The 15,511-nt window shown below is 49.7% G+C and overlaps 2 protein-coding genes across 8 annotated transcripts; one reads left to right on the top strand and one right to left on the bottom strand.

The window, feature by feature from the left end:
• The first annotated feature begins 5,717 nt into the window (after nt 1-5,717).
• On the top strand, nt 5,718-13,773 carry Kat5 (lysine acetyltransferase 5). Of its 7 annotated transcripts, none has more exons than XM_013362034.4 (14): nt 6,004-6,211; nt 6,311-6,377; nt 6,697-6,765; nt 6,856-6,992; nt 7,252-7,434; nt 7,524-7,598; nt 7,698-7,772; nt 8,965-9,213; nt 9,292-9,381; nt 10,684-10,824; nt 10,902-10,995; nt 12,805-12,964; nt 13,065-13,146; nt 13,238-13,773. In XM_013362034.4, exons 1-14 carry the CDS (start codon nt 6,200-6,202, stop codon nt 13,370-13,372), a joined length of 1,569 nt encoding a protein of 522 aa, XP_013217488.1. In that variant the 5' UTR covers nt 6,004-6,199; the 3' UTR covers nt 13,373-13,773. The 7 variants fall into 7 exon arrangements, with proteins under 7 accessions (XP_077901703.1, XP_077901704.1, XP_005333483.1 ...); XM_005333427.5 differs by having other exon boundaries at nt 6,005-6,211; nt 7,279-7,434; XM_078045577.1 differs by lacking the exon at nt 7,252-7,434 and having other exon boundaries at nt 5,718-6,140.
• Nucleotides 13,774-13,847: 74 nt separating this feature from the next.
• On the bottom strand, nt 13,848-14,972 carry Rnaseh2c (ribonuclease H2 subunit C). Its single transcript, XM_005333424.5, has 4 exons — nt 14,742-14,972; nt 14,417-14,619; nt 14,221-14,340; nt 13,848-13,982 (listed from the first exon to the last, which is right to left on the bottom strand). Exons 1-4 carry the CDS (start codon nt 14,911-14,913, stop codon nt 13,956-13,958), a joined length of 522 nt encoding a protein of 173 aa, XP_005333481.2. The 5' UTR covers nt 14,914-14,972; the 3' UTR covers nt 13,848-13,955.
• Between the last annotated feature and the right edge of the window lie 539 nt (nt 14,973-15,511).

Genomic DNA, 15,511 nt, shown 5'->3' with positions numbered 1-15,511 from the left:
CTTCATGGAAGTCTATTCTTAATCAATAAGCAGGAGCCAGGCATGGTGGCGTACTCCTGTTAATTCCAAGAACTCGGGAAACTGAGGCAGGAGGATCACAGTTCAAACTTCTCCTTGTCTTCCATCTGGTTGGCCTAGAGCTGCTTCAGGAGGAGTTATATCGTCACCTTTCCAGACTTGCCCGTGCGTGAGCTGGACACTCTTGTGGACATAGGAAGCCCTAAAGAGCATTGCAGGTACACGTACGGGAGACATCATAGTATGCAAATGAATGTGGAGGGCTTGGGGACAGGGCATCTGCTTCAGATATGTTTTCCAACAAAACAGGCATAAATGAGATATTAAAAAATACATCTATTTTATTGGGGGGGTATCAGGGATTGAACTCAGGGGTGTTTAACTACTGAGCCACTTCCCCAGCCCTTTTTTATCTTTTATTTTGAGACAGGGTCTCATTAAGTTGCTGAGGATGGCTTGAACTTGTGATACTCCTGCCTCAGCTTCCTGAGCCATTGGGATTGAAGGTATGAGCCATCATGCCCAACAAGATGTTGAAACTATCTAACCACACTATTGGTGTTAAGAAGACTCTTGATTTTTGAATAACCACTATATGCTGAATGTAAACACCCTGACTGACCTGCACAAGCATGATCCCTACGTGTTACCATTACTGTCCTTGTGATAGAGCGATCAGTATCACTCCTTCACTGCTGCAGATAGACTCTTCTGGAAGTGGCAGGAGCGGAGTTGGGGTCACCTGTGCTGGTTACATTTTTTTTTCTGTTGTGCTGGGGATCCAACCAGGATCAGGTAAGCATTCTACCACTGAGCTATATCCTCAATCCTGCTGGTGACATTTAACCTGGAAGGTAAGTGCTACCTTGAAGGGCATTGCTCAATCTGATCAGGAGCCAGGTTCTTCAAGAAAACAGTCTACTAATACCTTTCAAGACAAAATTCCTTCTTCTTTTTTTTTTTAACCCCCCCAGGGCTCTTTATCTCTAAGCTACATTTTGAGCCCCATTTTATTTTTTATTTTGAGACAGGTTGTGGCTAGGTTGTTTAAGGCCTAGCTAAACTGCTGAGGCTGGCCTCAATTTTGAGATCCTCCTGCCTCAGCCTCCCAAGCAACTAGGATTATAGGTACGTGCCATCATGCCTGGCTCAAGCCAAAATGACTACAGCTATTGTAGAAGGGTGGGCCCTAGCTTTTTCTCTGCTGGTCCCTTTGCATTTGTTTGACAGGATGGTGACATTGCTGGGATCGGTTGTGTGTAATCAGAAAAAATAAACATTTTTAAATTACATATATTTTGATGAAATAAAAGTTTTGGAAAGTCTTCATGAATCTTTGATCTTCAGGATGGTTTTAGGCAGAGCACACAGAGGAGCTTCCTTAGGGCTCAGAAGACCATCTGACTTGGGAAGGTGCGTTGGTTAGGACAAATGGAACGAGAGCAATGAACGCTGCTGATCAATGAGAGGCTGCCCTTGTGGGCCAGGAAAACTTCATCTTTTTCTTTCTTTCAATGTGACATGGTCTCCCTATGTTGCCCAGGATGGTTTTGAATTCAGCTTATGTGTTTCTCCCAGCTTCAGCCTCCAGAAACTAGAGGCGCTTCAAATTTTACGGTGAAACACCGCAGCACTGCAAGGCTGTCTGTGGGCCGGGGCGGGCTCAGAGGCAGAGACCCTGCCTAACACGGGGCTGGCTCTGGCTGTACCCCGGCGCCAAGAATGAAAGAATGAATTTGAAAAAAGGAAATCTCTAACTTGTAGTTACTGCTGTGAACCCTGGGACAGCTCCCCAGCCTCTCTGCTGAGGTGGCACCTGTGTTCCAAGTGTCTCTGGCTCTGTGTCGCCTGTGGCAGGCCTGGCAATGGGCTGAATGATAGATGGGAAGGCAGCATCCGGGTTGGACTGGCACCTCTGCTCATGCAGGTGGTCCCCGACTGTAAACTTCAGCAGAGACTGAGGTCTGAATTGATTTTTCCTGGGCTAATGGCATGAGACATGACACTCTTCTGATGCTATTTAGTGGCAGTAAGCCACAAGTCTCAAGGGTAAACCACATGTAAACTACAGTGCACTGTGCTAAGCTGTGACGTTCGCTGGGCCAGGTGTATTCAGTGCGTTTTGGACTGTGAGGACACAGCCCCACTTCAGGAGCGTAAGGTGCTGTGCTCCACGGTTGGTTCAGTCACCTGAGCTCTGCCCCAGTGGTTCACCGTCAGATGACTGGAGCCCCTAACCTAGAGGGTGGCCTGGCTGTGGGTCCCATCCATTCCTGCAACAAAGGTTCACTGAGAGCACCCAAGTACTCACGCTGAGATGGGGCTTGTGACATTCAGGCTGACAGTCCCCAGGCCAAGTCCTGCAGGGAATATGTCGCTGGACACTCACCTCACATGTGACAAACGTCTGGGGACGTGAGATCTGGAGGCTTCCTGGAGGAAGGATCATCTCAGCTGACAAAGTGTTGGCCAGGGGACAAGGCCCAGGGCAGCAAGAGCAGTGGCAGCCAGGGAATGGCCACATCAGAGAAGGACACATGGGGACAACTGCACCGATGACTCTGCCCTTGCCTATCCTCAGCCTCCAGGAGCTATCCATTCATTCTGATTCTACTTACCCTGTCCACCCGCTTCTCCGTGATGACCCCCCCAAAACACAATTTATTTTGCATTTTCACCATCCTTCATATATTTTCTATAAATAACAAAAACACTGGATCATTTTCCCATAATAGGCTTATCATAAAAGTTTCAGAGGGTTTTCTTTTACAAAGAGATAAAATAATTTGGTGCAGTGGTGCACACTTCTAATCCCAGCTACTGGGGAGGCTGAGGCAGGAGAAGGGCAAGCTCCAGCCCAGGCCAGGCAAAGGAGCCAGACCCTGTGTCAAAACAAAAATAAGTAAATAAAAACAGAAAAAGGGCTGGGGGTGGTTCTCAGTGGTAGAACATGTGCCCTGGATGTTGGAGGCTCTGTGTTCATACCCCAGTGCAGAAATAAATAAATAACAGACAAGATATATTATGATCCAGAATATCACAAGACAATATATATCAGTAACAGGGACTGGGGATGTGGCTCAAGCGGTAGCACGCTCGCCTGGCATCATGCGGCCAGGGTTTGATCCTCAGCACCACTGTACAAACAGAGATGTTGTGTCCGCCGAGAACTAAAATAAATATTAAAAAATTCTCTCTGTCTCTCACTCTCACACTCTCTCTTAAAAAAAAATGTAACTCTTAGAAAAATTCCTTTAAAACCCCTTATCCCTCCAGATCAAGACAGTCACAGCCTTTGGACAGGAGTCCCCTGTGTTTCTCCTTTAAAAAAAAAAATTAAAAAAAAATATATATATCAGTAACATAAAAAAATCTGTAGCTATCTCAGACATTTGATGATAAAGATTAGAAGAAAAATAAAACTATTTGGTAAAAAAAAATAAAACTATTGGTAGATTTTGATCATCAAAATGACACTGTCTGAATTACATTTTGCAATGACCCCAATTTTCCCTACTCTGTATGAGGCTGTTGTGATAGTCTGGGGAAAGAAGGCCATAATCTATTCCAGAGTAGCAATGGTGGGGTCTGAAGTATGTAGAGCCAAAAGCATTTGTTGACAAATTGAATGTGAGAGCAGCAGACAAGTCTGAGACAACCTAATGATTTTTAAAAATTATATTCTTTAGTTGTAGGTGGACACAGTATCTTCACTTAATTTTTATGTGGTGCTGAGGCTCAAACCCAGTGTCTCACACATTCTAGGCAAGCGCTCTGCTATGGAGCTACAGCCCCAGCCCGACCTAATGATTTTTTTGGTCTCAGTCAGATATGGTGATGCACAGGAGGCTGAGGCAGGAGGATCACAAATTAAAGGTCAGCATTGCCAACAGAGTGAGACTCTGTCTCCAAATAAAAAAAAAAAAAAAAAAGGAGGGCTGAGGTTCTAGCTCAGTGAAGAATTTGCCTGGCATGTGTGAAACATTGGGTTTGATTCTCAGCACAGCATATAAACAAAAAGCAAAATAAAGGTCCATTGTCAACTAAAAAAAATTTTAAATAGAAAGGATTAGGGATGTAGCTCAGTGATAAAGCACCAGTGGGTTCCATCCCCAGTGCCACAGGATGATCTGAGAAACCAGAACACTGGTCATCACTGGCAGGGACAAGAAAATGGTGAGAGAAGAGGTTGGGAAGAAAGGCCAGAAGTTTAGGGTTAGATAGTCCCTTTTTTAGACATTCAACTGGAGAAACTGGATGGGCAGTGCGAATGAGTTCAAGGGAGACAAAGGCTTTGAAGACATGAATTTGAAGCCATGAACCTCAAGGGGATGTGAAGGGAATGAGTGTGGATACAAAGATAAAATCCAGGACTGATCTCGGGCGAGAGGTCAGGCACAAGCAAAGGAGCCAGCAAAGGACACAGATAATGAGCAAGTCTGGAAGGAGGAAGGAAGCTGGGAGACAGGATCTGGTGTCAGGGCACCCAAGAAGAGAGTGCTTTAAGGAAGAGGGCGTGGCCAACTCTACCAAGGGAGGAAGGTCTGGGAGGTTAACAATGGATTCACTGTTGTGTGTCACTGGTGTCTTTGACAATGGGGCAGAGACCAAACTGTGCTTAGTGCAATATTTAGCATACTATGAATGGGAATAGTTATTGGCTGTTACCAGCGAATGGTTGATTTCAATACTTGCCAATTGACCTGTTCTGGTCTTATTTCCTCCAATCCAAGAACTCCCTCCAAGTGATCATTGAAAAAGGCAAAAATAACGTGCCTCACTTACATCTTCAATGCAAATCAGGCTGAGATGAGAATGCGGAAAATTACATGTAGAAGGACCTCTTCATGGCATTGACTCTAATAGGGAAAAACTGGAAATACTTTTAATATTTGACAACAGAAAATTGGATGTGGCAGTTAAAATGCATCTAAAGAAAACAGTTTTTTGTTTTTTTTAAGAGAGAGGAGAGAGAGAGAATTTTCAATATTTATTTTCTAGTTCTCGGCGGACACAACATCCTTGTTGGTATGTGGTACTGAGGATGGAACCCGGCCGCTCCATGCCAGGCGAGCGCGCTACCGCTTGAGCCACATCCCCAGCCCCCAGATACAGTTTTGAGACTAGGTCTCCCTGTGTTTCTGAGGCTGACTTTGAACTTGCAATCCTCCTGCCTCAGACTCCAGAGCCACTGGGATTGTAGGCGCCCGGCTCTTCGCCTATTTAAACACTCCTATATGTTTTGTCAGACTTGCCCTGTCCATCTCCTTTATCTTCAAGTTTTTAGATTCTACGGACTCTATCACCCATTAATAAACTAAAAACTTACTCTTTAATGTTTACTATTATTTATTATCCAGCGTCTCTTTTCACCCTCCACCCCATGTGAGGACAGAGATATTAATTTTGTTCGCGGATTAATTCCCTGCACCCAGAATAGTGCCGGAACACGGTGGCAGTTCATTAAATATTCTTCCGATGCATGAGTGAATAACGTTAGGAACTATAATTTTTTGGCGCGGTACTGGGCATGAAAGCCAAGGGCGCTCTGCCACTAAGCTACATTCCCAGCCTTTTAAAATTTTTCAGACAGGGTCTTGCTCAGTCGCCAGGCTGGCTTCGAACTTGCATCCTCCTGCCTTCGTATGTACTATTCTTAATACCAGAAACCTAAACTCCAATGCAACAACAACAAAAAACTTCCGTGAATTTCCATGCCTTGGAATGAAGCTAGCAAACTTGGCGGGGCAGTCCCCTTAGTTCATCCACTCCTTCAGTTTCCGAAACAGCTACTTCCCGCCCCCTGGGGCCGCGCCCGCGCCCGCGCCCAGCACGCGCCGCTCGCTCCCGCCGCCACTAGGCGACGCCCCTACTCAGCGTCTGAGCCCAAACACAAATTCCACGTGATTCGCGTCGCACCCGGTGGGCGTCACGTGACGGACTCAGTTTTCCTCCAATGGCTGTGCAAGTTGTGGAGAATCTACTTAGGACCCGGCCCGAGGCGTAGATCTCCCCGTTCTTCTGCCAACCAAGCGGGCCGGCTCCCCGCTCCCAGCTGGGCAGCGGAGTCTCGCCAGGGACTTCTCTTAACTAAGCTTCGGAGGGCCCAGGCCTGCGCCGCGGTCAGTCCCGGAAGTGACCTCTCCCAGAGGGGCCGGAAGTGGCAGTGGAGGGAGGGAAGATGGCGGAGGTGGTGAGTCCGGTGCCCGGGGCGGGGCGGAGGGAGCCAGGGGAGGTGGGTAGAGCCCGAGGCCCCCCAGTAGCCGACCCTGGCGCCGCGCTGTCTCCCCAGGGGGAGATAATCGAGGGCTGCCGCCTACCCGTGCTGCGGCGGAACCAGGACAACGAAGATGAGTGGCGTGAGTGACGTCGGGGGGCGGGGCCAAGTAACCTGAGGGCGAGGGGCGGGAGGGAGTCAACCGAACCCCCGGGATGGGGAGGGGCCTCTGAATCCTGGGGCGGGCGGGGCAAAGATACTCTGGGGGAGGGGCGTGGCTTCTAGACGCTCCGAGATGGACAGGGCGGAGCTTGGAGAGGGGGTGACACTTGGTGACTGAAAGGGGTTTGGGCGAGAGCTTGTAAACGGTGAGGCATAGGGATCCGGCTTGGGGGTGGGGTTCAGGTCGTAGAAGGGTGGTGCCTCATGGTCTGAGACCCCTGCCTGTGTTGTTCTCACAGCCCTGGCCGAGATCCTAAGCGTGAAGGACATCAGTGGCCGGAAGCTTTTCTACGTCCATTATATTGACTGTGAGTTCTGGGCCTGGGTGAGGTGGGGCTGCAGGGTAGTGTGGGGGGCAACCTCTGGCATTCCTTCCTGAGCCATTCCCACTGCTGCAGTCAACAAACGTCTGGATGAATGGGTGACCCACGAGCGTCTGGACCTAAAGAAGATCCAGTTCCCCAAGAAAGAGGCCAAGACCCCCACCAAGAACGGACTTCCTGGGTCCCGCCCCGGCTCTCCGGAGAGAGAGGTGGTGAGTAGGTCCCTGCTTCACCTTTTCTCTCCTGCCTCTTCCTTCTCTCATCTCTTGGCCTTAGGGGCTCCTGGATGGGCAGGAGGCAGCACCCTTCCTCCTTGACTTCAACTTGCAAAGAATGGGGGCCAAATTGCAGATGTAGCTTCCAGAGTCCAGGGACTATTCTTGTGTCCTTGAGAAGGCAGAGGGTGGGGTTTGATCACTCCATGCTGAGGGGCCCTTCCCCTTTGCCATCCCACCACCATACCCACCCCAGAGGAAGACCCTGGACCTATTTCTACAGCCGGCCTCCGCCCAGGCCAGCGGGAAGACCTTGCCAATCCCGGTCCAGATCACACTCCGCTTCAACCTGCCCAAGGAGCGGGAGGCCATTCCCGGTGGCGAGCCCGACCAGCCGCTCTCCTCCAGCTCCTGCCTGCAACCCAACCACCGCTCAACGGTACCCTCAGCAATTCCAGGGACCTTGCTTTCTTCTCAGGTCCCACCTTCTCTACCTTCTGACCCACCTTTCTTGGTTTCTCTCTGCAGAAACGGAAGGTGGAGGTGGTTTCCCCAGCAACTCCAGTGCCCAGCGAGACAGCCCCAGCTTCAGTTTTTCCCCAGGTGAGCCCCCATTTCATCTCTTTTCCTTTCTGTACTCTGGCAGCTTCCTTTAGACTTATCTCACAATCACTCATTCTATTCCTACCATCTCATCTGCAGAATGGATCCGCCCGTAGGGCAGTGGCAGCTCAGCCCGGACGGAAGCGAAAATCGAATTGCTTGGGCACTGATGAGGTGGGTCTGTGGAGCAGCACAAGAGGGAAGATAGGTGAAAAGGAGAGGATATACAGAGTGGAGAGTTTATTCAGCAACTAGTTTAAAAGTTAATACAAGGGCTGGGGCTGTAGCTCAGTGCCTTGCATGTGAGGCACTGGGTTTAATCCTTAGCACCACATAAAAATAAAGAAAGTCTTGCTGTCCATCTACAGCTACAAAAAAAAAGCTGTAATGAATCGTCATATACTACCAGAGAAATGAAAAGCCACGCTCCTTTTGTGTACAATGGACCAAAATGCATTCTGTCCTCATGTATAATTAGAATATATTTTTTTAAAAAGTGCTGTGGCTCAGTGGTAGTGCACTTGGCTGGCATGTGTGAGACACTGGGTTCAGTTTTCAGCACTACATATAAATAACAACCGAAAAAATATTTTTTTAAAAATAAGTAAATAGGGGCTAGGGATGTGGCTCAAGCGTTAGCGCGCTCGCCTGGCATGCGTGCGGCCCGGGTTCGATCCTCAGCACCACATACCAACAAAGATGTTGTGTCTGCCGAGAACTAGAAAATAAATATTAAAAATTCTCTCTCTCCTCTCTCACTCTCTCTTAAAGAAAAGAAAAAAAAGAAAAAATAAGTAAATAAACGAGGAGGGCTGGGGTTGTGGTAGAGTGCTTGCCTGGCACATGTGAGGCACTGGGTTTCTCAGTACCACATGAAAAATAAATAACCAGGTGTGGGGGCAGCCACAGTGGCACACACCTGTAATCTCACAGCTGGGGAGGCTGAGCAATTCAGTGAGACCTGTCTCTAAATAAAATGCAAAATGGGGCTGGGAATATGGCTCAGTGGTTGAGTGCCCCGAGTTCAATCCCTGGCAAAACCCCTCCCTAATAAATAAATAAATAAAGCAAGCAAAGGTCAATTAACTAAAAAAATATGTATTATTTAAAAAAAGTAAATGAGGGGTGATGCATAGTGATGGTGGGATTAGGAGCCAGGCAGAACATTGCTCATTTTAGTCACTGAGTGACCTTTTCCAATTATCAGTTTCTTAGTTTTGGTTTTGTATTTGGGAAAGTGGGGATTATGGCTTTCCTCATAATGTTGTTATTAGGCTTGAAAGAGGAAGTATGTGGCAGGGCTGTGAGCTATAGTGTCCTGTTGAGCCATCTTGTAAACCTGTCATCTTCCACTGGTCCTGGGCAGGACTCCCAGGACAGCTCAGATGGAATACCATCGGCACCTCGCATGACTGGCAGCCTGGTGTCTGATCGAAGCCACGACGACATTGTCACCCGGATGAAGAACATTGAGTGCATCGAACTGGGCCGGCACCGCCTGAAGCCGTGGTACTTCTCCCCGTACCCACAGGAACTTACCACTCTACCTGTCCTCTACCTGTGCGAGTTCTGCCTCAAGTATGGACGTAGCCTCAAGTGTCTGCAGCGTCACTTGGTAAGAGGGGTCCAAGGAAACTGCCCTCTCAGTGCCCCAACACCCTGCCCTTGCCCCTGATCATCTTCTCTTCCTCAGACCAAGTGTGACCTGCGACACCCTCCAGGCAATGAGATTTACCGCAAGGGTACCATCTCCTTTTTCGAGATTGATGGACGGAAGAATAAGGTCAGTGGCTGGGGGCAGTGGAAGCAGCTTCCTTTCATTTTTCATGCTCAGGAAAACTGACGAGTCTGGCCAATAGAATATTTCAGCCTGTTTTAATTGAATTCTTACTGTAGGGCAGGTGTGGGGGAAACATAGATGACCAGAAATAAGAGAAAATCTCTTGCCCTAAGAGCCTATGGCCCATGGCAGACACAGATTTGCCAGCAGCTACTTAGTTCGCAACATGAAAAGTATCATGAAGCACAAGGTGGGTTAGCAGGGTCCAAAATGCTTCATAGAGATGACCTTGGAGCCCTGACATGAAGGGGAAAGTGGGTAAGAGAATCTAAGTAGTGAGGTTCTGAGGGGAGGCACATCCCTATAGGGATAGCATGTATTGACAGACAAAAGCCACTCTGGTTAAAAGGCAGAGGAAAGGGGCTGGGATTGTAGCTAAGTGGCAGAGCACTTGCCTAACATGTGTGAAGCACTGGTTCAATCCTCAGCACCACATAAAAATAAATAAATAAATAATAAAGGTATAGTGTCCATCGGCAACTAAAAAAAAAAAAAAAAAGGCAGAGGAAAGGGAATGAGGCCAGGCTATCAGAAGGGACAGAACTTAGGTGACAGGAACAAGATCAGTGGGGTGGCATGAGAGGTCACAGCAAGTTTAAGTCTGCACCAGTGGGAAGAAAGAAGAAACATGGAGATTGCTGAGACTCACCTGGTGGGGGAGCTGTGGCTGGGGTGCAAAGCAGGTAGTTAAACAGCTAGGTGAATCTCCACTGAAAGTGAAGTTGAAGCAGCAAGATCCATAAGTTGTTGGTAAACCCCTAAGACCACTTTTTGGTTGAATGTCAGGATTCCTTATCTCTGCCACAGAAGAGTAAGTCAGTTCCCAACAGGTGTGTGTTAAGGTTAGTGTGCAGGTTAGTGTGTTAAGGTTTTGATGGCCAGGTTCCCAAGACTTGCCACATGGGCATAGTTTCTCTCATTAACCTTGGTTCATGTCTGATTTCATGGAGACATGTCACTGTTAACAGTTTTTAAGTAGAGCAGGGTGCAGTGGAGGCCCCCAGGCCAAGTTTAGGTGGAGGAGGAACAGAGAGCAGGGGGAATCTGTCCAGCTTGCCAGAGAGGCAGATGCCAGCATGGAGCCAGTACACAGGCTCCTGGACACCGAGTAGCCCTGCCGAAGCAGCAAGGAGGGCCTAACTGGTGGAGTGGGTTAGGCCCCAGGCAATGATTTTTATCACCCATCTGCCTGGAACATAGCACAGAGAAGTTCTCCAGAAGGGTGACAGGTTTTTTCCTTTGCAGAGTTACTCCCAGAATCTGTGTCTTTTGGCCAAGTGTTTCCTCGATCATAAGACATTGTACTATGACACGGACCCCTTCCTCTTCTATGTCATGACGGAGTATGACTGCAAGGGCTTCCACATTGTGGGCTACTTCTCCAAGGTCAGCACTCACCCTTGCTGTTTCACAGCTCTGCCCTGAGCCAGGTCCCTCCCCTCACTCTTGCTTCTCTGGAATAGGAAAAGGAGTCCACAGAAGACTACAATGTGGCTTGCATCCTGACCCTGCCTCCCTACCAGCGCCGGGGCTACGGCAAGCTGCTGATTGAGTTCAGTGAGTATGTGTGCTGCCCGGTTGGGGCTGGGGCTGCAGCAGGCCCAGACCTATTGTCAGTGCACCTCAGTGGTGCCTCACCTGCAGATGTGCCAGATTGCTGTGATTCTCAACCCTGGCTGTGCATCCCCGTCACCAGGAATGCCAGCCAGAAATAAAGGTGGGACTCTTACCAAGGTCCTCTCCCTTCTCAGGGTAACTGCCCTGCTTTTTGGAGTAGGTTCTCAGCCTCCACTGTTCCTGGGCTAAGATTCCAAGTACCAGCTCTCTTTCCCAAATCTGTTTCATCTGCTCCTACTCAGGGCCCGGGGAAACAGTGAACTCATGTTGCTCATCTGTCTGGGTTTGTGCTACCATACAAGTTGTTAGGCAAGAACCAGAAGTTAATATCCCCAAGTGTCCAATGAGCCTCAAAGGCAGTAGGTATTTAAGAACTGGTTAACTCACCAAACTGATGTAACCACAGACTTGAGCCCTGCTCCTTTATTCCTTTAGGTCAGTTCCTTAAAGCCCAGAACTATGCTCCTCTTTATACATAGGCTCTTCAATACCCCCAACCTTGAGATCAACTTCCCCCACTCACCACTCTTAGAACTCTTGGGATAACCAAGTTCTGACTTGGAAGACAGGGAGGAAGCCTTAGGTTCTTTGCCAGGTGAAAACAAAGACTTTGACCTGACCAAGGTCATGGTCTATCTAAAAAATTTTATTGGTTTAATAGTATCAAGATGGGGTCATGTTCTCAGGAAACACTCAGCCTGGTAGAACAAATGGATCCTTAAGGAAACTCAGTAAATACTTCTGTGGAGGTGGGATGTGGACAAGGTATTTATTTCTGACTAGCAGGGCAAAAGAAACATCATTGCAGGCAGCTCAAAGGGTGGGTGGATGTTCACTGGGGAGGATGTTCCCTGTAGTTGCAGAGGTGAGTATAGCCTCCAGGGACTCCGATCAGGACTCTGCATGCAGTGTGGACTCAGCAGAGCTGAGTAGGAATCCAAGTGTGCCCTCCTTCCCTTATTGTTTTCTCTCTCTGGACACCAGCCTCTTTGTCCTTTTTGCCATAAGGTGGTTGGTTAAAGTCACAAGAGATTGGGCAAGAAGATAAGGCTAGCCAGTAAAGATGTAGCAAGGGCAGGGAAGGTTAAGATCTGTTTTGAGGCCAATTAGAGCTGAAGATGAGGGAGGGCTTCTATAAAATAGCAGATACTCCAGGACCTTGACAGGAGAATGTAAACTCAGCTGAAGAGTTGTGAGGCCACTCTACTCTGATTGAGGGTCTTGCCAAGGCCCTCAGTCGGCATAAGTAAGAAGGAAAGGGTCACTCCAAGGAATGACCTCTCTTGGGCTTGAAAAGTCCTTGCATCTTAATGCCACCCAGCCAAGCCAAACTGGCATTAGAACTGCTCACACTCCCAAGGTCACAGCTAAGGATCTGAGTGCATGGAGAGTTCAGGCATCTTTAGGCCTGGGTCAGAGATGAGGGTGTCTCTTAGTTCCTTGCAGACCAAAAAAGACTTGGATGATAAAGGAAAACCAATGGCTCTTTCTTCCCATAAGCCATTTTTTCTGCATTTCCCCTACCCATAAGCCTGCACTGGCTCCTGAGCACCCCTCTACTATAGCTGCTCTCAGTGCCTCTAGCCACAGATGAAGGTAAATACTCAGACCTTTAAGAGGGAATTGAGGGACAGCAGAGATAACTATAGTATTAGGGACCAGGTAGCTTGACTCTGCAGTCTGTGTTCTTATATATTGTTTGTGTGGATTTGCGACCACTTACCATCCTCTCCTGCTCCACTGCTTTAGGCTATGAACTCTCTAAAGTGGAAGGGAAGACAGGAACCCCAGAGAAGCCCCTCTCAGATCTTGGCCTCCTGTCCTATCGAAGTTACTGGTCCCAGACTATATTGGAGATCCTGATGGGGCTGAAGTCAGAAAGTGGGGAGAGGCCACAGATCACCATCAAGTGAGCTGGGCTCTGCCTACCTGGGGGTGCATGACATGGCTTATCTGTTTCTGGGGAGAGATGGAAACCCTCAGAGGATCTGACCTTTACCCTCCCACAGTGAGATCAGTGAAATCACCAGCATCAAGAAAGAAGATGTTATCTCTACCCTACAGTATCTCAACCTCATCAACTACTACAAGGTAGGGGGTGTGCTGGGGCGGACAGGTGAGTAGGGTGCTCAGGGCAGGACTTGCATAGGCTAACCACCCGCTGGACCCATCTCCTACCCAGGGCCAGTACATCCTCACTCTGTCAGAAGACATCGTGGATGGGCATGAACGGGCTATGCTCAAGCGACTCCTTCGAATTGATTCCAAGTGTCTGCACTTCACTCCAAAGGACTGGAGCAAGAGAGGAAAGTGGTGACCAGGCACTACCCATACCAGTGCCAACAGAACTGGTAGAACTGGGGCTGAAAGCCCATTCTACCCCCACTGGGGATCTGAAGAGGCATGCTAAGGGAGACAAGACTGAGGACAGCTCCAAGAAGGGATAGGCCTGGGAGGGGTCAGCTGATGGACAGCACCAATGTGAGCTCAAGGCTCAGGACAACTCCAGGGTCAGCTGGCTACAGGCCCAGGCCTGCTCTGAACCAGGGACCAGTGCCAGGCAGTTGTGTACAGTGAGATGGGGGTGGGGGCACTGTACAGAGGGCTGGTGATTGTAAAAATTCCTTTTGTAAAGTAGGAGCTGGGGGTGTGGTGGGTACTGGCTGCAAAAAATTCTGACCTTTCTTGCCCCCAGCAATAAATTGTTTCTATAGGCCAGAGCCACTAGAGGTTCTTGTGGGAATGGGACCCATGCTGGGGTAGGGGCACCAAGGTACCCAAAGACTCACAGGTACTGTGAAGAGCTCATTTATTGGGATGATGGAATCGCAGGCTCCCAAGTGAAGAGCCGGTTTACTGGTTTGAAGGAATCAGTGGCTTTCAATTTCAAGCTCTGGTTTTCAGTCCTCAGGCACCTGTGCGTGAATCTGCAACAGGAGTCACCTCTACTATAGAGTTTCTAATATAGTGGCCAGGTGGGGAGGGACGAATGATACCCACTTCTAGAAAGGCCAGTGGTCGGGAAGCCATGCTTCCCACACAGCCCAGTCTAATTCTCCAGGGCCAGGCTCCATTGGCCCTGTAGTGCTCCCCAGCCCTAAATCTCCAAATCCCCCAAGGGCAAGACTGGAGCTGGGGTAAACAAGAAGAGGAGGGTGTACTCACCGCTTCAGCGAGGCTGGGCCAAGCGAGGGCCCCATGCACTTTGGCATCCGGGCCAGGGGCGGTCTCCAGACCCCACAAGGTGAAACTGCTGAAGCTGCCAGTGGCTCCGATAAAGCGGTCCTGGGAAAGGAGCCAGGCTAAACATTCGGGACGCGGCTCCTGCCCGCACCCCCTGCAACCCTGTCCCCGCGCTTACGAATTCTCGCTCCAGCGACTCTGGGGCTTCCACCAGCTCCTGCTCATCTCTCTCGCCGTCACTCTCTGAGCTCCGGGAGAAGTCCTGCTTCCCTTTCAGCCTCTCTCCCCTGTCCTCCGTCACCATCACGTATCCTGTGAAGCCGGGCGGCACCGCCGCTTCCTCGCCCCGTAGGCTGCGGCCCCGAAATGACACCTGGAGTCCTGCAGAAGGGAAGCGCGGGACCTGGGTCAAGACCTCCCCGCCACCTCCGGGGGACCCCGCTGCCCGGGAGCCCCGGCGGGCGCGGGGGCTGCCGGGAAGGCGGACCAGCTGCGAGGCTCACCGTCGGGGCCCTGGCGGACGGCGGGCGTGAAGAAGCGCCCCACGGGGGCAGGCCCATTCACCAGGACCTCGCAGGGCAGGAGGTGCAGCGTGGCTGGGGCCGCGTCGCACAGCGTGACCGGGCGCAGGTGGATGCGTTCCTTCTCCACCACCGCCTCGCCGCGGCATTCCATCCTCCCGGCGCCGCTTGGGGCCGAGGGCAAAGCTGGCGCGGGAAGCGCGCAAGGCCTGTCGGGAGGCGGGGTACGGTCGGCGCGGAGCCTCACGGGAAGCGTAGTTCTTCCCCTTTGCAAGCCCTGCCTCCCAGCGGGAAATCAATGGTATGCGAAATCACTCCAAAATCACGTCTGAACACTGGCAAAATATGAGCATTATCCAAATCACAAAAATAACGAAATTCCCTCTTTCTTTTATAATATGTTGACTTATTTGCGAGGGAAGGGTGCTAGGATACTGCGCTTAGTGAACATAGGGGTGCTCTACTACTGAGCTGCTTCCCTGGTCCTTTTTATTTATTTGGAGACAGGGTCTAGCTATCCTTGAACTTGTGATCCTCCTGCCTCAGCTCCTGAATAGCTGGGCTTATAGGTGTGTGATATGGTGCTCAGATGATTTATTTTTTAAAGTACAATGCTAGACTCCAGCTAGTTTTCTTTCCTTCTACTTAAGATTTGTGAGGATATCCCATTATATGTGATAGCCTCACTTGTTTTGGGGGGGTTCTTTTTGGTTTTGGGGATTGAACCCAGGGGCCACATCCCCAGCCCTTTT

This window comes from Ictidomys tridecemlineatus, chromosome 4 (assembly GCF_052094955.1).
Source record: "Ictidomys tridecemlineatus isolate mIctTri1 chromosome 4, mIctTri1.hap1, whole genome shotgun sequence".
Taxonomy (NCBI): domain Eukaryota; kingdom Metazoa; phylum Chordata; class Mammalia; order Rodentia; family Sciuridae; genus Ictidomys; species Ictidomys tridecemlineatus.
Note: the sequence above shows the minus strand (reverse complement) of the source record. Positions and strands in the feature narration are given on the sequence as shown.